At 46.2% G+C, this 23,326-nt stretch overlaps 1 protein-coding gene across 6 annotated transcripts in view; it reads left to right on the top strand.

Moving 5' to 3' along the window:
- The window catches only part of ppp1r12a (protein phosphatase 1, regulatory subunit 12A), a 161,833-nt gene that overhangs the window by 106,827 nt on the left and 31,680 nt on the right, over nt 1-23,326 (top strand). For all 6 annotated transcript variants that reach the window (XM_060903789.1, XM_060903787.1, XM_060903791.1 and 3 more), the window contains exons 2-8: nt 11,388-11,518; nt 12,299-12,417; nt 13,334-13,493; nt 13,656-13,800; nt 14,427-14,501; nt 20,221-20,315; nt 20,416-20,573. In XM_060903789.1, the coding sequence (XP_060759772.1) occupies nt 11,388-11,518; nt 12,299-12,417; nt 13,334-13,493; nt 13,656-13,800; nt 14,427-14,501; nt 20,221-20,315; nt 20,416-20,573 (883 nt within the window). The remainder of the gene's footprint in view (nt 1-11,387; nt 11,519-12,298; nt 12,418-13,333; nt 13,494-13,655; nt 13,801-14,426; nt 14,502-20,220; nt 20,316-20,415; nt 20,574-23,326) is intronic.

Here is a 23,326-nt window from a genome sequence, read left to right as displayed (position 1 = left end):
GCTGTTTATTAAAGAGCCGCGCGGCAGTTCCTAACCGTTTATAGCTGTGTAACCGGGCAGTTCCTGTTCTCACTCGTCTCGTCGCAGAGGTGAGGAGCAGCTTGTGGTTTTACAGAGAAAAGTGTCGAGTGGTGTTCCAGCTTCAGCTCTGACTGGGGCACTGGAGACTCCTCCCACACACACACCGTGAATCCCCCGCCGTCCGTGTCCATCATCAGCCAGATCCTGGAATTCGTCCATTAAAGTGTCTCGCCGTGGTGGAAAAATTAACTTTCACACTGGGTTTTGAAATTATGTTCAATGTTTAATATGTCTAGTATGCAGATATAGACGAGTTTTACCTTAAAGGTCGTAACAAATATATTCTGAAGCTGATTTAACGTACGGCACCTCGTGGTTACGGACACTACGGGAACTCATCACCGTCAGAATTTACTTTCAAACAGCTCGAATTCGAGACGTGAAGAATGGCGTGCAACCAAAATCATAAAAATGAGGAAAATTTCCCAACGGAATCTATTCTGGATTTTAACACCACAGTTAAATCTTGAAGAAAATGTCAAAAGAACTTTTAATACAACTTTTGAAACTGATATAATTGAGTGTTTAAAGTCCTCTGTACGCACTCTTCTCAAACAGCGTGGAAGTTCTTTAGCTTTTGTGAACGCGACCGTTTTCCTGAACCGTGTAAACACTGGGCTCCCGCCGCTTCCAGACGCCGCCAGCTTTCGTCTTCTGAACGCCTTTGTTTCCTGCCTTTCGTTTCATTCGGTGGATTTGTGCTTTTCGCAGCCTTGTGTTCTCCATGCTTGGGTTCGTTTAACAGCTGCTTCTCTTTCCTAATAGCTGCATCACGGCGCTTTTATGCTTTTGAATGTTCTGGTAATCCACTTACACTCATCGTCTCGTTCTTTCAGCTTTCCCTTCTGTTGTTTTTCCTTCTCAAGGTTGCACGTAATCGTGGATTTGATGCTGCCGTAATCTTTTTCTTTCTTTCTTTGTCAGTGCGTTTACATGCACATCCAAATCGAGCTACTGCCAGTAATCGAGCTAAGGGTCCCAGCAGGGGTGCCAGAGAAATCCAATCCTACATGCACACAAGGAAATCGAGCTATTGTGTGAGGTACATTGTGCACCCGAGCCACAGGTGGCGCTACACGCCCCATCGTGTTGGTACACTTCCGGTTGTCGTCATGAAGAAGAGCTATTCAAGAGTATAAACAGAGTTATCAGCAGTGTTGCCAGATACTGCTGATGTTTTCCAGCCCAAAACATGTTCAAATCCGCCAAAATGCACTTAAAACCTCCCAATCTGGCAACACTGGCAGTTCCGTGTTCACAAGTTCCGTGTTCGAGCTGTTAGGCTTGCTCTAACAGGCTGTATGGCTACAAACTGTCCTGCGCAGACCACTGTTTTGTAAGACAACTTATTTTGCACAATTGTATATTTTTCTAAAGTCCATTTTTTGCTTACAGTTTAACTTATGTCTTAATAAACACACAAAAAGTTCAATTGTTTTGTTTTTATTGACATTCTTCAGATGTTGGACATCTATACACACACACACACACACACACACACACACACACACACACACACACACAATGACTTGTTTATGTACACAATTCACAGCTATGCAACAGCTGTACAGATGTATTTGGTGATACAGTAAGTGAGCTAAATTTTAACAGTGCAAACAATGCCACAAAAAGAAAAGATTCATGCCGTTGTCATGCCGACCGAGGCTGTTGTGTTTCCCGCTTGTGGTCTCGTCACTCGTCACTTCCGGAAGGGGCAGTGCTGAAGTAAGTAGCTCGAATACGTAGCTCGATAGGGTTTACATGCACTAAGTAGCTCGGCTACAATCGCATAATCTAGGTCGCGTAGCTCGATTCCGGTTCAATTTCAGCCGAATTAAGGTGTATACATGGCATTTTGAACTTCGATTTCAGTCGAGCAACGGCAGAAATTCGATTCTCTCTATGTGCATGTAAACGCACTGAGTGTCTTTAAGTCGACGGTACTTTGCGGTGTGTAGCGTCCTTTGACCCGTTCTCCATGCCCACACTTCCTGGCTTTTTCTCGTCATGGGAACGATTTACTGCTTCGGAGTGATGATTTCCTTCTCTCGTCTGCAAACGTAGTCCATTTCAATGTAGATGTGCGTCTTATTTCTGTACTTCAGGTAGCAGACAGTGGCACGGTAAGAGCATTGATTTCAAATGCGTCTCCATTAAAGGTGGAGTACAAGATTTTGGAATAACGGTTCCTGCAAGCCATATTTTGAAAAGAGAAACACCCGCCCTCGCCATGCTCCCACCCCCCTCCCTACCCGCGCCTCCAAAGCATGTTGCCAAAACCATGTTTATGTGAACATAATGGTACTTACAGGTCAGAGCCTGAGAGTGAATCCGAACGAACAGTGGATACGGGAGGAGGAGGTGGTTTCAAAAACCCATGCTTCATTGGTGTCGAACGGGCTTGTGCCATGCCTTCATAACTAAGAAAACAATAAGTTATCGTTTGTGCCACATACAGCTAAGCTAACAAATCGTTTGTATGCATGAAATAAATACCATGGAAAAACTACCATCAAGGATGTAATACGACTATACGCGTTAGGATAACAATCCGTGTCCGCTAACTTTGCAAAACCTACATTGTGGTCCGTATCATCGGTTCTGCTCTTGCTTGTTAAAACGACAGCACTGTCCTATCTGAAAATGTAATAAATACATAATGTTATCTTACCTATCGAGTAGAAACAGGGCCACCATTGCATGGTAGGCTATCTATCCGTTGCTTTGAAATGGCTGGAGTGGCCCCTGCGCATACTGTACGCGCAAGGGCGGGGGGGGGTTGGGGTCACGGGCTTCAGTCTGATTGACGTGTCAGTATCCAATCATTTTGAGGTGGTACCTCGATAGGATTTGATGGCGTTTTTCCTTTATTTTACACTGTAGACTGGATTAAAATATTTCGTTTTTGGGTCAAACCTTCTATTGTACTGCTTGCAGCATGGGTGTGAGGAGCTTTTCAAGCACTATGGAAAAAATACTCCTGAAAAAAATCTCATACTCCACCTTTAATCGAATAACATCACGGTAACATACATCTGCTGTAGTTCTGGAGCGACGCCCTGAGCAGGCTTTAATTCCGTGGATATCTTCAAGTCTTTAAACAATGTTTGGTAATTTCAGGCTGCTGCTGTTGCTGCTGCTGCTGATATTAATTATAGAGGAGTTGGTGCAGCTTGTCGTGTCTCTAACCTTATTAAAAGGCTGATAAAATGATCCAATTACTTTAAAAGTGCCCAATTTTAAGGCAGTTGAGCTGTTCCGGTCCATGATGATGTTAAAGGGGAACTCGAGTCATTTTTAAACTTGCTTTATTTCTTAATTAACATGTTATTCAATTACGTTTCCGGTTTTAGTAACCTTTTTCATGACACAATTAAATATTATACTTATCGGCCTGTTCGGTTTTTCGCCGTGCTGAATTTAGTTCGTTTGGTCCACAGCAGGCGTCGCTTATCCGCGTGATCTTCACGAGACTTGCGCGAGACTTTGAAACGTTAGGTGTCATTTTGAAAACTGTTTTCCAAACGAAGTATTGCATAAAAACGAGTTTAAATGATGATTACTGCCTACTTTTTTTTCAAACTTTCCCGATCGCTATCAAAACAAACAAAACTTCCGGCTTGATTACGTCAGCGTTCGAAAGAGGGCGCACGCATCTTTTGACAACCCGTGTCCGAAATCGCTCCCTACTCGCTATATTGAGGTATTTCACCTGACGTCACAGGGTCACGTGACGCCCCGGTGTCCACCATTTTGGACGGCAAGCTAGCTAATGTCAACAACAGTAGCTAGTATGTTACTGTAGCAATATTTACGTTCAGTCATTTGGATGACTGTTAAAACCTTTCAGTCTCAAGTTTTTCCTTTACTGGATTTACTAGTTTACTGAGCTAGCGCGCGATGGCTCCCGGCTTGGCCGGCGAGCGCGCGATGGCTCCCGGCTTGGCCGGCGAGCGCGCGATGGCTCCCGGCTTGGCCGGCGAGCGCGCGATGGCTCCCGGCTTGGCCGGCGAGCGCGCGATGGCTCCCGGCTTGGCCGGCGAGCGCGCGATGGCTCAGTAAACTAGTAAATCCAGTAAAGGAAAAACTTGAGACTGAAAGGTTTTAACAGTCATCCAAATGACTGAACGTAAATATTGCTACAGTAACATACCAGCTACGATGTTGTTGACATTAGCTAGTGCTAACAGCTAGTTGCTAATACACTGCTACAACTACACCGACCCTAATAATACAGTTCTTGGTCATTGCCTGGTAACAGCAAATTTATAACGGGCCATGTCTCAACAGACTAAGAAGTTATTTCAATGACATTTTGTTTATCCTGAGGACCGAAAGTAAATGAAAATGTGAACAAACCTTAGCTGTAATAAGATGGCGACCACCGGCTCCAGGGACGACCCGCTGATGTAGGCATGTTACCCAGCCTGACACAAAATATTTGTAGGCATCCAAACTCTTATACGCTTTCAGATCAATACCTGTGTATGGCGATGGGTTTTTAACGACATAGGTATACAGATCATGTGGGCCGAAGTCAGGTAAAGACGAGGGCTTCGTGTGCTTCCGTACGTCAGTGAACAATCCTGGTGGAAGCAGGTAAACGTCGTTCTCTAAGCCTGCTAACCTCAATTTTTGCAAATCCCTCTCCCTCTGCTCGCCCTGTAAATGCCCTACGTCGCTGGATAGTGAAGGTGTTTTCTGCATCTCGCTCCTTTTTCTTTTATGTTTTTCATTTGTCGCCTTCCTCGCATTCAAACTGATTCGAGCCGTGCCGTCCAAAATGGCAGCATCACATGACCAATACCTCAATAGAGACGACGCCATTTTGTAGCGCTATCCGAAACCTTAGTGAGGATTATTTACACCCTATATAGTGCACTCAAAGTATCCCACAATGCATCACGAAAAGTAGTGTACAACGATGGTCACTAACCAAAGCAGTATATCCCATCATGCATTGTGGTTGCGCTGAAAGAAATCAAATTAAAAGTCTGAAATGTGATTTAATAAAAGGCAGCGGCGAAGACGAAAGTATTCAGCCTTGATTTAAAAGAACTGAAAGCTGCAGGGACTCTGTATTGATTAATGTGTGAAATGCGCTCAGTATAATATGGATTTATCACAAAAACACACGCATGTGTTTATTATTTTGAAAAGGTGACTGATCTGGCTCGTTTTAATTGTGCGACAGTCATGACGTAAATACCGGTGCGACGGAGTAGTGTCCGAAAGCGTTTTTTCATTTTACCAGTGAGCTCACGAGATAGTCCTCTATAGAGGGCTACCGCATGACGTCACCGCGCCGCGAGAGTTTGTTAGGCGCCATATTGGAAGACCAAGTACATGCACTCACAATATAAAACAAAGTACGAGCGAGAGTAAAGTGACAGGATGGCTGATAATTTGGGTTATGTGAGTACATTACCAGCTGCAGAAAGGGCACGGTATGTGGAGAAACTGGCTGTGATTGATGGGTTTGACCCACATGATAAGACTCAGAAAAAATTATGTGAATCCAAGCACACAGTTTAACACACAAGTTCGTTTATATCCCGACCTTGTCAGCGGTCAGATTTATGTTAATGGACCCGGTAAGCTGGTAAATAATATATATTTTTTTTCTTTACCAAATTCTAACAGAAAACGAGAGCGCCCGAAAGGGAAAACCGAGCCGAGCCGCCTCACGGCTGCAATGCAAATTGCTTTCCTTCTCGGTATACAAGTGCGCTTCCATGGCAGGGAAAAAGAAACTACATTCTGCCGCCTATGTAGTCCCCTATTTAAACAAACAGGAGTCATTCAGGATTCAGCCATGTTTTTGCTCCGTGCTTTTACTCGACCAAAGTTCTACAGTATTATGTAGGGCTGTAACGATACACCCAACTCACGGTTCGATTCGTATCGCAATTTTTGACCCACGATTCGATACACCCACGATTTTTTTAAAATGTTTTTTTTAAAGTAGTAAATTTGACTTATTAACATTTACTTACTTACATTAACTATTTAATAACAAATAATTCAGACCACTGCAGAGAATGAGTAATATGTATGCAAAAATGAACAAATGTATATCCAAAGACTGTTTTATTTCTCAAAATAATACTGTTGAGCCGGAAGCTCTGTTTTTTTCGGTTCTGAAAAAGTCATTTTTCCAAATCGTGTAAATCCGTTAAGATTTTTTTTTTTGGGGGGGGGGCTCTCTCACTGTCTCACTCTCATAGGGCCAATGATTTTCTGTGATCGCGGAAAACAGATGGAAATTACGGAATTTTTATAGTGAAACATTGCTCGCGTGTCAAAGTGTAACTGCCGCAGAAGGCTTCCGCCCAAGCAGACATGCCTTCAGTGTTGCCAGATATTGCTAACGTTTTCCACCCCAAAATATGTTCAAAACCAGCCAAAAAGCACCTAAACCCGCCCAATCTGGCAACACTGCATGCCTTTCCGGTCAAGTGATTGTGATTGGCTTGTGGCACACCTAGCCAGCCAATGAGCTGCTTGTTTACAGATTCGCTCCCCGCGTCGCAACCAGAATGGCGACCGCTTAAAAGAAACGAATGCTCTGCCAGTGGCGAGTGTGGATGTTGCGTGACTCACAGAAGATTGTCGCAGGTCGGCGAAAAAACGACTTACTAATAGATATAAAAAATAAAAGTAATTTAAGTAAGTTTAAAATGTAATTTAAATAAAAAGTAAAGTATTCACAAGTTGAAGTTTGGAAGCGCCTCTGTTTTTGGGCTGAGGAGAAGTTTGAAAGGGTGTACCGCGATTCTGCCTTCTTGTATCGCGATACGGATCGTGGCTCTGCGTATCACGATTTTGATACGCATATTGTTACAGCCCTACTATTAAGGTATCCATAATTTAGGTTAATTTATCCAAATTATACATATGTATTTATGATATATGCCTACACAACAACTATGATTTATTTATATAATAGGAGGGAGAGCAAGCCCCAAACCATCCTAAATTATTATTATTATTAAATTGTTGAAGTCTGGGAGGCTTGCTCCTCATACAGTTATCAACTTGGGGCCAATTTAGCATGTTTTAAATCTGAATTTCTTGCGTTTGCTTACCTCAAAGTGTCCGCAGATCATGCACAGACTTATCCATTATATCCACAGTTTTTTGCCAAGTCTCACACAGGTTTCTTTCAAGTCTACTGTTGGGCCAATAAATCATAAATAAAACAGCTCAGATTTGTTTAAGTCGTTTGCCACTCCACTTTATTCTTGTGGGTTCAAATACCGCTGCCGTTATTATCCCCTTATCACAAGTTTGTTGGTCTTCCAAAATGGCGCAGGGTCTGTTTACTTCCGGTTTCGGGTGACGCCAGTGAAAGGGGTCTATAGAGTAATTCCCTATATAGGGAGTAGTGAACGAGTGAGCGATTTCAGACACGGAATGTTGGCAGACGTCGGTCACTTTGATTTGCGCTGTACGTTTTACTTCCGTCCTACGATGTCTCGCACAGGTCTCAGCGAATCTCGTTTACGGCCGTCGCTTTGACATACGGACTGATATATCACAGAGCGCATTTCAAACATAACTCGCTACAGCAGCGACAAAACAGCGATCAGAAATGCATTCCGATATTTAATAAAATGAGAAATAGAATTTTGATTATTTTAAAACATTTGCCTTCAGTCCTCCTTTAAATAAAGCTGCGAGTGGAAAGTGAGCGAGGCTTTTTGTCATGAAATAAATTCCATTCCAAAGTCAAATTTTCTTGAAGCTAATGTTTTTGGGCAGGCCACTTTCTTCACTTCAACCGTGCTGCAGCTGAAATCTCTGGGTTTTCCAGCAGTGGACGGATGCTGCAGTATTGCACAGTGGAAAAGAACCCTTTCTGATCAAGAACTCGAAATATCAGGCGATGAGAAGTCGGGACGTTTTCATGCCGAGGTTTGTCAGCGGTTTCTGTCGTGTCCGTAACCTTTCCAAGCTCCAAAAATGCAACTTTAAACAAACGTGTATTCGACAAGATATTTCGTCTGTCTTGTTTAACTAATGAAGGCGTTTAAAGCTGGTAAAGATCGTTCTGTGATGAACACGTTAAAAGAGAGAGAAGAGAGAGTCCCCGTAAAAGAGAGTCCCCGTAAATTGCGCGAGATCTTTACTTGCAAAAAAGTAATAATTCTGGGAGTCGTCATCAGGAACGAGTAGAACAAGTTAACTTTCATTCTTAAACTCGGTTTGCACTATTTTACACGAATATAAAGAGAACACACTTTACACTGTAGAGTTTTTGGCAAAAGCACCTCTCTGTTATTCAGCCATGACTTTCTCTAATCTCCACCAGCTTTCTTCATTAAACTTCTGAAATTTAATGAAGGAAATGCTCTGACAGGATCAGGAGATTTTAGTAAAAAAAAAAAAAAAGCATCTCCCCCCCCCCCCCCCCCCCCCCCCAAGTTATTTTAGTTTGAAAATAATTTACATTTTTTTTTAAAAACGAGAGCGTTGCGCTCAAAAATGGCCGTTTCTGGGTGCTGTTTGTATTTCTCACTCAAACACTCAGGCATCCGTGTGGAATTTGGTTGGTGGTCATTAAAAGTGGTCGACATCAACAATCTTGAACATCAAAAACCAATTCTAGATGATTAGCTCATGTTTTACCCGCGTAGAAGGTTAAATATAAAAATGGATGGGTTCCGTGTTTTGGCCGCAGAGAAACCGGAGATTTACCAAACCTTTTATTTCTCCCCGGTTTTTAACCGCCGGCTTCAGAAACCCAAAGTGTTGGTTTATTTTTGTGTAACTCTCTTCCTGTGTGTCTCTCTGTCTGTCTATCTCTGTTCGTCTGTGTCTGTCTCTCTCTCACTCTTTCTTTCTCTCTCTCTGTCCATCCATGTCTGTCTGTCTCTCTGTCAGTCTGTCTTTGTCCATTTGTGTCTGTCTGTCTCTCTCTCCGTGTCTGTCTGTCTTTCTTTCTCTCTCTGTCTGTCCATGTCTCTGTGTCCCTCTGTCTGTCTGTCATCTGTGTTTGTGTGTCTGTCAGTCTGTCTCTCTGACTGTCTTTCTGTCTCTCTCCCCCTCTCTGTCCTCTCTGTCATCTGTGTTTGTGTGTTTGTCAGTCTGTCTCTCTCCCCTGTCTGTCTGTCTCTCTGACTGTCTTTCCATCTGTCTGTCTGTCTCACTGTTTTTCTTTCTCTCTGTCTGTCTTTGTCCATTTGTCTGTCTGTCTCTCTCTCACTGTCTTTCTTTCGCTCTCTCTGTCCATTTGTCTGTCTGTCCATCTCTCTGTCCCTCTGTGTCTCTCTCTGTCATCTGTGTTTGTCTGTGTGTCTGTCTGTCTCTCTCCCCTGTCTGTCTGTCTGTCTCTCCCTCTCTGTCCTCTCTCTCTGTCCATTTGTCTGTCTGTCTCATCTGTGTCTGTCTGTCCATCTCTCTGTCCCTCTGTGTCTCTCTCTGTCATCTGTTTGTGTGTCTGTCTGTCTCTCTCCCCTGTCTGTCTGTCTGTCTCTGACTGTGTCTCTCTCCCTCTGTCTCTCTTTGTGTGCGTCTCTCTCTCTCTGTATTTTGAATGTGAACTTGTGTATCAGATTTGTAGAAAGTGAGCTGTGGTGTGTAAATTGTTCCATCGATGCAGAAGTTTTCCTGAAAGAGTTGAACACCGCGTTACTTCACCTGTCTGTACCATCAGTACCTCAACGCCGTATCAGTACCTCAGCGCCGTTCCCTCTTCCCCCCCAACACGGAACGGGTTCGGTTTTATTCCTGCACCAAATTACGACCCGTTTGGAGCATTTCACCCAAAAATAAATTGGCTCAGAACCTGAAAACTTGGTTCCCATCTGGAACTGAAATAGCTGGTTTTTCCAGCGTGAACTGTGATGTCGTCAGTGGGCGTGTCATTAGTTTGGTGCGGAAGCAGAGCGCAGTGATGGAGAATGCAACGGAAAAGGAAACATCTTCAGAAAAAAAGGACTGAAAACAAACATCTGCAGTAACAGAACAAAACCTCGGAGTTCTTCAGTGAGCTCCGTCATCTTACTCCTACTGTTCACTCCTGTAGTGGACTGTGCCACGCCCTCCCTTCATGATGCGTCCTTCATTACAGCGGTGAAAACCTGGGACGGTTCACAAGCTGGCACCAAGGTTCAAAGAATCCTGAACGGAACCGGTTCAAGAACCCGATTCACGTTGGTGGAAAAGGGGCAACAGAGACTGGAGGATGTGCTGAGAGTCGGGTTCTGACTGAGGGAACGGTGGGATTCTCTGTGGTGGGTTTCGGATCCGATCGCTGCCTGGAGTTCTCCGCTTAAATGGGGAGGAAAATTCTGGTAAACGAGGTGTGTGTGTGTGTTTCCATAACGGTGATCAGTGTGTGCGCTGGACTTCCTCTCGGTCAGATGTTTGGAGAGAGACGGCTGGAGTACAGACCATTAGTTTTCACCACCTTGACCTCATTAATATTCAAATGAGCCCTGATTGATATTCGAGTGTGATGGTGACGGAATGATTGGCTGAGGAGGTTATAAAGCTCTGCAAGATGGAGAAATATGAGCAAATTCATTTAATTTCAGTCTATTACTCATGAGCGCTCTCTAGTGGTGAGGATGGCCATTTATTTATTTATTTATTTATTTATTTATTGTACTTTACACACACCCCCGTGTGTTATTTATAGTAATAGTGATCACAGAGCTGGAGTTGGAGAAAGAGGAAGCTAAAGTGTGTCAGTTTGAAACCTACAGTTGTGTGTGTGGGAGGTCAGTCTGCTGCTGTGTTCATGTGATTGTTGGGCGTGTGTATTTTTAGTAACCTTTGTAACAGCACTGATGAAGTGTGCGCGCGCGCGCACACACACACACACACACACACACACACCTACCTACTTCTGTTCCTGTGTGCGTGAAGGAGAAATTTGAGGTTCAGTCTGTTCACACTTGAACATTGCTGGAAAGTGTGTGTGTGGAGTTCACAGCTCATCTCGACCTCCCTCTCTCTCTCTCTCTCTCTCTCTCTCTCTCTCACACACACACACACACACACACACACACACACACACACACACAGAGTCTGTACTCTCCTGCACTGCATCCAAATTTGGGCACCAGTTCCAGCTGAGCACCCGCGTGTGTTCCATGAGTTTGTTGGTGCCGTTGTCACAGCAACGCCAGATGCAGATATGATGTACAGAGAGAGAGGGGTCATTTTAGTGTTATAACAACTTCAGCTCTCTCAGCTCTAAGCTCCTCCCCCTCATTCTGTATCATTATGAAACACGCCCTAATTAAAGCTCCTCGTTGTGCTCACCTCCGTGTGTGTTTTTTTCTCTCTCTCTTCAGGCGTGTATAGACGATAACGTGGACATGGTGACGTTCCTGGTGGAACACGGTGCCTGTATCAATCAGCCGGATAACGAGGGATGGATCCCCCTGCACGCCGCCGCTTCCTGTGGCTACATGGACATCGCAGAGTGAGTACATGGATGCTGGGGCGCCAATACTTTTACTCCCCTGTATTATACTTGTGTATACAAAGCTGCCTTTGCGTACCTGGAGTGCCAATACTTTTGATCCACACAAGCCCCCCCCCCTCCCTCCCAAAAGACTGGCCGGTCCGCCCCCATCCATAATGATATTATATTAACATAAACAGCGGACACTACTTTTTAAGCATTCGATCTGGTGCAAAAGTTTGTACACCCCAGGACAAAATGAAGGGCACCCGTCTGTCTGTCTTCAGATATACCTGCCTGTCCGTTCTGTCTGTCTGACTGACCCTACCCATCTGTCTGTCTTGTAACCTGTTACATGTAATATGTTATTAATAAGAGTAACGAACACACACACGGTATGCGGGAGTGTGTGTGTGTGTTATTGAGGACAGAATCTGCTTATGCTGATTTATGTCCTAGTTAAATGTCCTCTCTGTCCTCCTTACACACACACACACACACACACACACACACACACACTCACTCTCACTGCTCCACTGTGATGTATAATATTGCTGTATATAATAATATAATATCAGCAGTGGTCTGTCAGTCTGCTGATCTGATTATTTGTACACCTACCTGTCTGGGATTTTTTTTTTTGGGTCTGTCTTTCAATCTTTCATCATTAAAAGTGGTCTTTTTTTTTTTTTTAAATTCCCATACTTGTAAGTTTGTTCATCATATTTTGTCGATAATTTTCACTCATTTATCTGTTGTCTTTTCTCAAATATTGTGCGTTTTTTTTTTTTTTTGCAGGTATTTGATCAGTCAGGGTGCGAATGTGGGCGTGGTTAACAGTGAGGGAGAGACACCACTGGACATCGCAGAGGAAGAACCCATGGAGGAGCTGCTGAAAAACGAAATCAACCGGCAAGGTCATTCATTCATTCATTCATTCATTCTTCACTGTCCGGCAACACGCGTCAGCCAATAGGAGGGGGTCTCGGGGCGGGGCTTCACTTACTGATGTAGAACATTTATAGTTTTATTTTTGCACACATCAGTGTGTTCCACTCTCAAAGACCCCGCCCTCTGGGGGGCATTCCAGCCAATCAGCTGTCAGAGTGAGAGGGAGGCGCTCACTCACGCACACTTGTTACACTACTCATAAAACAAGGGGAAAGAAAAGTGGAGCAGAGAGCAGGAGAAAAAAAACCCTGAAGATAAAAAGAAAGGAGTAAAATGCACAAAAGAGAAGAAATAAAATGGAGAAAAAAATGTAAAGGAAAGAATAGTTTTAAAAACAAATGAGAGAAGAACTTAAAGAAGCTGTGAGTACAGGAGGAGAAAAGAACACAGGAAAAATCTAAAAGAAAGAAAGGAAAAAACAAAGAAATAAGGACAGAAAATCTAAAACCTGAAAGGAGTGAGATGCGTGATGGTGTAAACAACTGAAAAAAAAAATAAAGTGGGGGGTTGTGATGGATATCTTATTTTTATTATTATATTTTATATATATTTGTTGTTTTGTCTATTTTAGTAGTTTAGTTGAATTTCTTCTTTGGGTTGCAAAATAAAAATATATATGTGACCTTGAAAATGCGGCATTTAGTGAAGTGTGAAGGAGTGAGTGTTGTACTGTTTTCCTCATGGTGTCCATTTAGAAATGTTTAGGACACGGGGCTGTGGGATGTTTTCCTCTTTTCCGTGGCTTGTATCGGTGAACATTCTTTCTGAAAAGTTTCCAAACGCATGAAACTTATTTCCACATTATTATTATTACAGTCTCATTAGAGAGTGACGCACGGCTCAGAGGTGAAATGTTTTGCGGTGGGTTTTTATTTCTTGAAGGTGTGGATATCGAGGCAGCGAGGAAGGAGGAGGAGCGCATCATGCTACGTGACGCACGTCAGTGGCTAAACAGCGGGCAAATAAACGACGTCCGGCACGCCAAGTCAGGAGGAACCGCACTGCACGTCGCCGCCGCGAAAGGCTACACTGAAGTTTTAAAGTGAGTCGTCATTCTGACTCTCGGTCCGGTTTTATTTTGAATTATAAAGCGATGGTGCAGTGTGTGTGTGAGGGACTGTGGCCTGGGGGGCTTTAGGACCCTCAGCATTCACACACTGCAGTATTTATTATTTTAAATGTATGGTGTGTGTGTGTTTTTCAGGCTTTTAATCCAGGCAGGTTATGATGTAAATATTAAAGACTATGACGGCTGGACTCCTCTTCATGCTGCTGCTCACTGGGGGAAGGATGAAGCCTGCAGGATCCTGGTGGAGAACCTGTGTGACATGGACATCGTTAATAAAGTGGTAATTAATCTTTATTACCACTCAGTCATCAGTGATGTCTCGCAGTGTGACACAGCATTGAGATCTGAGGGAATGATTGATGTGCTGAATTAAAATCAATGGAGAATTGATGGATGGATGGATGGATGGATGGATGGATGGATGGATACAAGTGTAAAATAGATGGGTGGGTGAATGAACGAGTGGATTGATAGCTGGATGGATAGACATGGTTAGTAAATGTACTGATGTATGGATGGGTAGATTGATCAGTAGAAGGATGGATGGAAGGGTGGCTATATAAAGGAAGGGTGAATGAATTACAGTATTCGTGTATAAATCAGTGTTCGAGTGGATGGGTGTGTGAGTAGATGGTTGGATGGATAGATGAGGATGGTGATATTGTATGAAAGGATGGATGGATGAGTAAATGATTGGGTGAGGAGATGGATGGATGGAAGGTTGGATGAGCACGAGTGGATGGATGAGTAGATAAATGGGTGGATGGGTGAGTAGATGAATGGATAGGTGGGTGGATTAAGTGTGTTATCTGCTTTTGATATAATTGTGAAAGTTTTTAATGTAAATAAATGACAGTAATATAACGGACGTTTACAGCATTTAGTTACGTGTGTGTGTGTTTTCAGGGTCAGACGGCGTTCGATGTTGCTGATGAAGATGTTTTGGGATATTTAGAAGAGTTACAGAAGAAACAGAATCTGGTGAGGACTTGAGTTTTAATGTAATAAAATGACACACTGATGAGGAGAGACGTAGATGAGATTCGTCCTCCAGACAATACAGTACCTGTACGGTGTAGAGGAGATACAGAGGGTGTAGACGACGGGGAACCTGTACGGTGTAGAGGAGATGCGGAGGGTGTAGACGATGGGGAACCTGTACGGTGTAGAGATGCGGAGGGTGTAGGCGACAGGGAACCTGTACGGTGTAGAGGAGATGCGGAGGGTGTAGGCGATGTGGAACCTGTACGGTGTAAAGGAGATGTCAAGGGTGTAGACGACGGGGAACCTGTACGGTGTAGAGGAGATGCGGAGGGTGTAGACGATGGGGAACCTGTACGGTGTAGAGGAGATGCGGAGGGTGTAGGCGATGTGGAACCTGTACGGTGTAAAGGAGATGCCAAGGGTGTAGACGACGGGGAACCTGTACGGTGTAGAGGAGATGCGGAGGGTGTAGACGACGGGGAACCTGTACGGTGTAGAGGAGATGCGGAGGGTGTAGGCGACGTGGAACCTGTACGGTGTAAAGGAGATGCCAAGGGTGTAGACGACGGGGAACCTGTACGGTGTAGAGGAGGTGCGGAGGGTGTAGACGACGGGGAACCTGTACGGTGTAGAGGAGATGCGGAGGGTGTAGGCGACGGGGAACCTGTACGGTGTAGAGGAGATGCGGAGGGTGTAGGCGATGTGGAACCTGTACGGTGTAGAGGAGATGCGGAGGGTGTAGACGACGGGGAACCTGTACGGTGTAGAGGAGATGCGGAGGGTGTAGGCGACGGGGAACCTGTACGGTGTAGAGGAGATGCGGAGGGTGTAGGCGACGTGGAACCTGTACGGTGTAAAGGAGATGCCGAGGGTGTAGACGACGGGGAACCTGTACGGTGTAGAGGAGATGCGGAGGGTGTAGACGACGGGGAACCTGTACGGTGTAGAGGAGATGCGGAGGGTGTAGGCGACGGGGAACCTGTACGGTGTAGAGGAGATGCGGAGGGTGTAGGCGACGTGGAACCTGTACGGTGTAAAGGAGATGCCAAGGGTGTAGACGACGGGGAACCTGTACGGTGTAGAGGAGATGCGGAGGGTGTAGACGACGTGGAACCTGTACGGTGTAGAGGAGATGCCAAGGGTGTAGACGACGGGGAACCTGTACGGTGTAGAGGAGATGCGGAGGGTGTAGGCGATGTGGAACCTGTACGGTGTAGAGGAGATACAGAGGGTGTTGACGACGGGGAACCTGTACGGTGTAGAGGAGATGCGGAGGGTGTAGGCGACGGGGAACCTGTACGGTGTAGAGGAGATGCGGAGGGTGTAGGCGACGTGGAACCTGTACGGTGTAAAGGAGATGCCAAGGGTGTAGACGACGGGGAACCTGTACGGTGTAGAGGAGATGCGGAGGGTGTAGACGACGGGGAACCTGTACGGTGTAGAGGAGATGCGGAGGGTGTAGGCGACGGGGAACCTGTACGGTGTAGAGGAGATGCGGAGGGTGTAGGCGACGGGGAACCTGTACGTTGTAGAGGAGATGCGGAGGGTGTAGGCGATGTGGAACCTGTACGGTGTAGAGGAGATGCGGAGGGTGTAGACGACGGGGAACCTGTACGGTGTAGAGGAGATGCGGAGGGTGTAGGCGACGGGGAACCTGTACGGTGTAGAGGAGATGCGGAGGGTGTAGGCGACGTGGAACCTGTACGGTGTAAAGGAGATGCCGAGGGTGTAGACGACGGGGAACCTGTACGGTGTAGAGGAGATGCGGAGGGTGTAGACGACGGGGAACCTGTACGGTGTAGAGGAGATGCGGAGGGTGTAGGCGACGGGGAACCTGTACGGTGTAGAGGAGATGCGGAGGGTGTAGGCGACGTGGAACCTGTACGGTGTAAAGGAGATGCCAAGGGTGTAGACGACGGGGAACCTGTACGGTGTAGAGGAGATGCGGAGGGTGTAGACGACGTGGAACCTGTACGGTGTAGAGGAGATGCCAAGGGTGTAGACGACGGGGAACCTGTACGGTGTAGAGGAGATGCGGAGGGTGTAGGCGATGTGGAACCTGTACGGTGTAGAGGAGATACAGAGGGTGTTGACGACGGGGAACCTGTACGGTGTAGAGGAGATGCGGAGGGTGTAGGCGACGGGGAACCTGTACGGTGTAGAGGAGATGCGGAGGGTGTAGGCGACGTGGAACCTGTACGGTGTAAAGGAGATGCCAAGGGTGTAGACGACGGGGAACCTGTACGGTGTAGAGGAGATGCGGAGGGTGTAGACGACGTGGAACCTGTACGGTGTAGAGGAGATGCGGAGGGTGTAGACGACGTGGAACCTGTACGGTGTAGAGGAGATGCCAAGGGTGTTGACGACGGGGAACCTGTACGGTGTAGAGGAGATGCGGAGGGTGCAGGCGACGGGGAACCTGTACGGTGTAGAGGAGATGCGGAGGGTGTAGGCGACGTGGAACCTGTACGGTGTAAAGGAGATGCCAAGGGTGTAGACGACGGGGAACCTGTACGGTGTAGAGGAGATGCGGAGGGTGTAGACGACGTGGAACCTGTACGGTGTAGAGGAGATGCGGAGGGTGTAGACGACGTGGAACCTGTACGGTGTAGAGGAGATGCCAAGGGTGTTGACGACGGGGAACCTGTACGGTGTAGAGATGCGGAGGGTGTAGGCGACGGGGAACCTGTACGGTGTAGAGGAGATGCAGAGGGTGTAGGCGACGTGGAACCTGTACGGTGTAAAGGAGATGCCAAGGGTGTAGACGACGGGGAACCTGTACGGTGTAGAGGAGATGCGGAGGGTGTAGACGACGTGGAACCTGTACGGTGTAGAGGAGATGCGGAGGGTGTAGGCGACGGGGAACCTGTACGGTGTAGAGGAGATGCGGAGGGTGTAGGCGACGTGGAACCTGTACGGTGTAAAGGAGATGCCGAGGGTGTAGACGACGGGGAACCTGTACGGTGTAGAGGAGATGCGGAGGGTGTAGACGACGTGGAACCTGTACGGTGTAGAGGAGATGCCAAGGGTGTAGACGACGGGGAACCTGTACGGTGTAGAGGAGATACCGAGGGTGTAGACGACGGGGAACCTGTATGGTGTAGAGGAGATGCGGAGGGTGTAGACGACGGGGAACCTGTACGGTGTAGAGGAGATGCGGAGGGTGTAGACGACGGGGAACCTGTACGGTGTAGAGGAGATGCGGAGGGTGTAGACGACGGGGAACCTGTATGGTGTAGAGGAGATGCGGAGGGTGTAGACGACGGGGAACCTGTACGGTGTAGAGGAGATGCGGAGGGTGTAGGCGACGGGGAACCTGTACGGTGTAAAGGAGATGCCAAGGGTGTAGACGACCGGGAACCTGTACGGTGTAGAGGAGATGCGGAGGGTGTAGGCGACGTGGAACCTGTACGGTGTAAAGGAGATGCCGAGGGTGTAGACGACGGGGAACCTGTACGGTGTAGAGGAGATGCGGAGGGTGTAGACGACGGGGAACCTGTACGGTGTAGAGGAGATGCGGAGGGTGTAGACGACGGGGAACCTGTACGGTGTAGAGGAGATGCGGAGGGTGTAGACGACGGGGAACCTGTACGGTGTAGAGGAGATGCGGAGGGTGTTGACGACGGGGAACCTGTACGGTGTAGAGGAGATGCGGAGGGTGTTGACGACGGGGAACCTGTACGGTGTAGAGGAGATGCGGAGGGTGTAGACGACGGGGAACCTGTACGGTGTAGAGGAGATGCGGAGGGTGTTGACGACGGGGAACCTGTACGGTGTAGAGGAGATGCGGAGGGTGTAGACGACGGGGAACCTGTACGGTGTAGAGGAGATGCGGAGGGTGTAGACGACGGGGAACCTGTACGGTGTAGAGGAGATGCGGAGGGTGTAGACGACGGGGAACCTGTACGGTGTAGAGGAGATGCGGAGGGTGTAGACGACGGGGAACCTGTACGGTGTAGAGGAGATGCGGAGGGTGTAGACGACGGGGAACCTGTACGGTGTAGAGGAGATGCGGAGGGTGTTGACGACGGGGAACCTGTACGGTGTAGAGGAGATGCGGAGGGTGTAGACGACGGGGAACCTGTACGGTGTAGAGGAGATGCGGAGGGTGTAGACGACGGGGAACCTGTACGGTGTAGAGGAGATGCGGAGGGTGTAGACGACGGGGAACCTGTACGGTGTAGAGGAGATGCGGAGGGTGTAGACGACGGGGAACCTGTACGGTGTAGAGGAGATGCGGAGGGTGTAGACGACGGGGAACCTGTACGGTGTAGAGGAGATGCGGAGGGTGTAGACGACGGGGAACCTGTACGGTGTAGAGGAGATGCGGAGGGTGTAGACGACGGGGAACCTGTACGGTGTAGAGGAGATGCGGAGGGTGTTGACGACGGGGAACCTGTACGGTGTAGAGGAGATGCGGAGGGTGTTGACGACGGGGAACCTGTACGGTGTAGAGGAGATGCGGAGGGTGTAGACGACGGGGAACCTGTACGGTGTAGAGGAGATGCGGAGGGTGTTGACGACGGGGAACCTGTACGGTGTAGAGGAGATGCCGAGGGTGTAGACGACGGGGAACCTGTACGGTGTAGAGGAGATGCGGAGGGTGTAGACGACGGGGAACCTGTACGGTGTAGAGGAGATGCCGAGGGTGTAGACGACGGGGAACCTGTACGGTGTAGAGGAGATGCGGAGGGTGTTGACGACGGGGAACCTGTACGGTGTAGAGGAGATGCCGAGGGTGTAGACGACGGGGAACCTGTACGGTGTAGAGGAGATGCGGAGGGTGTAGACGACGGGGAACCTGTACGGTGTAGAGGAGATGCGGAGGGTGTAGACGACGGGGAACCTGTACGGTGTAGAGGAGATGCGGAGGGTGTAGACGACGGGGAACCTGTACGGTGTAGAGGAGATGCGGAGGGTGTAGACGACGGGGAACCTGTACGGTGTAGAGGAGATGCGGAGGGTGTTGACGATGTGGAACCTGTAGCAGATATGGAGGATGTAGATGTAGAAAAAAAAACCACTCACTGAGGACTTTATTAGGAACACTCACACTGGGTGGGGCACTACTTCCTTTGTTCTCAGAACAGCCTCAACTCATGTCTTTGGCATTCAAGTCTTCGTTGGTTGGTGTTCACAGCCCGAAGTGTGCCAAGGAAACACTCCCCACCTCATTCCACCACCTCCACCAGCCCGGACTGGTGACCCGAGGCAGGGTGGGTCCATGAACTCATGCTGTTGGTACCAAATTCTGACCAGGCTCCGTTTATCCAATCTACAGTGGTCCAGTTTTAGTGAGTCTGTATTCTCTGCAGTCTCAGCTTCCTGTTCTTGGCTGACAGAAGAGGAACTTGTGGTGGTGTCGCTCATCCGCCTCAAGGTTCGACGTGTTGTACGTTCTGAGATGCTGTTCTGCTCACCACAGCTGGACAGAGTGGTGATGTGAGTCACTGTAGCCGTTGTCTGGCTGGTTCTGCTCTGACCTCAGTCTGGCTCCAACAGGCAAACTCTCAGGTCCTGTTTTCTCCATTCTGATGGTTGCCGTGAAGCTGCTGGTCCGTATACGCCCGAGTTTCTGCACTGCACTGCCGTGTGACATGATTGGCTGATTAAATGATTACGTGATTGTGTAGGTGTTCCTAATAAAGTGTTGGTGAGTAGAGGAGATATGGATGATGTGAAATGTTAACCTGATGATGATCATCTCGTCCTCCAGCTGATGAGTGAGAAGAAAGTCAGTAAGAAATCTCCTTTGATAGAGACCACCCCTACAGCGGATAATAACCAGTCCACTAAACCGGCCGTGAAGAGGTGAGATGTGTATCTCTCTCTCTCTCTCTCTCTCTCTCTCTCTCTCTCTCTCTCTTTAATTCTAATTCCTGATGTGATGTACTGGTTGTGCACCCTTCAGTAAGGAGACCCTGTTACTGGAGGTGGAGAAGAACGCTCCTCACATCGAGAACCTGGAGACGGAGAAAGCTGATGAGGAAGAGGAGGGGAAGAAGGATGAGTCCAGCTGCTCCAGTGAGGAAGAGGATGAAGACGACTCGGAGTCTGAGAATGAAGCAGGTGGGTCTCTCTCTCTCTCTCATACACACCTCTGTTGCCCCTTTTCAACCAACGTGAATCGGGTTCTTGAACCGGTTCCGTTCAGGATTCTTTGAACCTTGGTGCCAGCTTGTGAACCGTCCCAGGTTTTCACCGCTGTAATGAAGGACGCATCATGAAGGGAGGGCGTGGCACAGTCCACTACAGGAGTGAACAGTAGGAGTAAGATGACGGAGCTCACTGATGAACTCCGAGGTTTTGTTCTGTTGCTGCAGATGTTTGTTTTCAGTCCTTTTTTTCTGAAGATGTTTCCTTTTCCGTTGCATTCTCCATCACTGCACTCTGCTTCCGCACCAAACTAATGACACGCCCACTGACGACATCACAGTTCACGCTGGAAAAACCAGCTATTTCAGTTCCAGATGGGAACCAATTTATTTTTGGGTGAAATGCTCCGAACGGGTCGTAATTTGGGGCGCGAATGAGAACGGAACCCCCGCTGTGTTGGTGGAAAAGTGGTATGGGGGTTATTTCATTTGTTTGTGTATTAATTTTGGTATACAAATTTAGATTTTTTTTAATAATTATTATATTTTTATAAACATTACTAATAGTTTTTATTTACATTTTATTTATTTATCCTTTTTATTTCTACTCTTCTATTTGAGTTATTTAGTATTTACTTATTTTATATACTTTATTGTATAATTTAGTTATATTATTTTTACAACAGCATTAGGTAGTATTAGCATACAATAACAATAATAATAATTATTGTAGCAGTAGTAATATTCCAAAATAACTAAAGTCATAAAATTATGGGGAATAAAAACTTGAATATTCTGAGATTTTAAAGTCAAAAATTTGCAAGAAGAAACTTGGGGGATTTTTTCTTTTCTTTTCCCCACCAAAACAGTATTTTTCCTGAAAAAAAAAAATTGAGTTTAATCTCAGACATTTTGAGGGTTTTTTTAATACTTCTAATAGACTAATAATATCTAATATTTAATTATTTTGATTTTTTACCTCATTTTCTTAATTTTCTAAAAAAAAGTACATTAAAATTGCACTTTCTATGAATTTTTAATATTCTGCCACTTATCTTCATTGCCTTATTGATGTTTTTCCGTTATTTTTTTTTATTTGTGATTTTTAAATTATTTGTTTGAGGGTTTGGTTTTTTTAAATAAATGTCATTTATATATACAGTGGTGCTTGAAAGTTTGTGAACCCTTTAGAATTTTCTTTATTTCTGCATAAATATGACCTAAAACATCATCAGATTTTCACACAAGTCCTAAAAGTAGATGAAGAGAACCCAGTTAAACAAATGAGACAAAAATATTATACTTGGTCATTTATTTATTGAGGAAAATGGTCCAATATTACATATCTGTGAGTGGCAAAAGTATGTGAACCTTTGCTTTCAGTATCTGGTGTGACCCCCTTGTGCAGCAATAACTGCAACTAAACGTTTGCGGTAACTGTTGATCAGTCCTGCACACCGGCTTGGAGGAATTTTAGCCCGTTCCTCTGTACAGAACAGCTTCAACTCTGGGATGTCGGTGGGTTTCCTCACATGAACTGCTCGCTTCAGGTCCTTCCACAACATTTCGATTGGATTAAGGTCAGGACTTTGACTTGGCCATTCCAAAACATTAACTTTATTCTTCTTTAACCATTCTTTGGTAGAACGACTTGTGTGCTTAGGGTCGTTGTCTTGCTGCATGACCCACCTTCTCTTGAGATTCAGTTCATGGACAGATGTCCTGACATTTTCCTTTAGAATTTGCTGGTATAATTCAGAATTCATTGTTCCATCAATGATGGCAAGCCGCCCTGGCCCAGATGCAGCAAAACAGGCCCAAACCATGATACTACCACCACCATGTTTCACAGATGGGATAAGGTTCTTATGCTGGAATGCAGTGTTTTCCTTTCTCCAAACATAACACTTCTCATTTAAACCAAAAAGTTCTATTTTGGTCTCATCCGTCCACAAAGCATTTTTCCAATAGCCTTCTGGCTTGTCCATGTGATCTTTAGCAAACTGCAGACGAGCAGCAGTGTTCATTTTGGAGAGCAGTGGCTTTCTCCTTGCAACCCTGCCATGCATACCATTGTTCAGTGTTCTCCTGATGGTGGACTCATGAACATTAGCCAATGTGAGAGAGGCCTTCAGCTGCTTTGAAGTTACCCTGGGGTCCTTTGTGACCTATTACACGCCTTGCTCTTGGAGTGATCTTTGTTGATCGACCACTCCTGGGGAGGGTAACAATGGTCTTGAATTTCCTCCATTTGTACACAATCTGTCTGACTGTGGATTGGTGGAGTCCAAACTCTTTAGAGATGGTTTTGTAACCTTTTCCAGCCTGATGAGCATCAACAACACTTTTTCTGAGGTCCTCAGAAATCTCCTTTGTTCGCTCCATGATACACTTCCACAAACATGTGTTGTGAAGATCAGACTTTGATAGATCCCTGTTCTTTAAATAAAACAGGGTGCCCACTCACACCTGATTGTCATCCCATTGATTGAAAACACCTGACTCTAATTTCACCTTCAAATTAACTGCTAATCCTAGAGGTTCACATACTTTTGTCACTCACAGATATGTAATATTGGATCATTTTCTTCAATAAATAAATGACCAAGTATAATATTTTTGTCTCATTTGTTTAACTGGGTTCTCTTTATCTACTTTTAGGACTTGTGTGAAAATCTGATGATGTTTTAGGTCATATTTATGCAGAAATAGAGAAAATTCTAAAGG

This window comes from Neoarius graeffei, chromosome 21, assembly GCF_027579695.1.
Source record: "Neoarius graeffei isolate fNeoGra1 chromosome 21, fNeoGra1.pri, whole genome shotgun sequence".
Taxonomy (NCBI): Eukaryota; Metazoa; Chordata; class Actinopteri; order Siluriformes; family Ariidae; genus Neoarius; species Neoarius graeffei.
The sequence above is the reverse complement of the archived record's forward strand: the minus strand, read 5'-3'. Positions and strand labels throughout refer to the sequence as shown.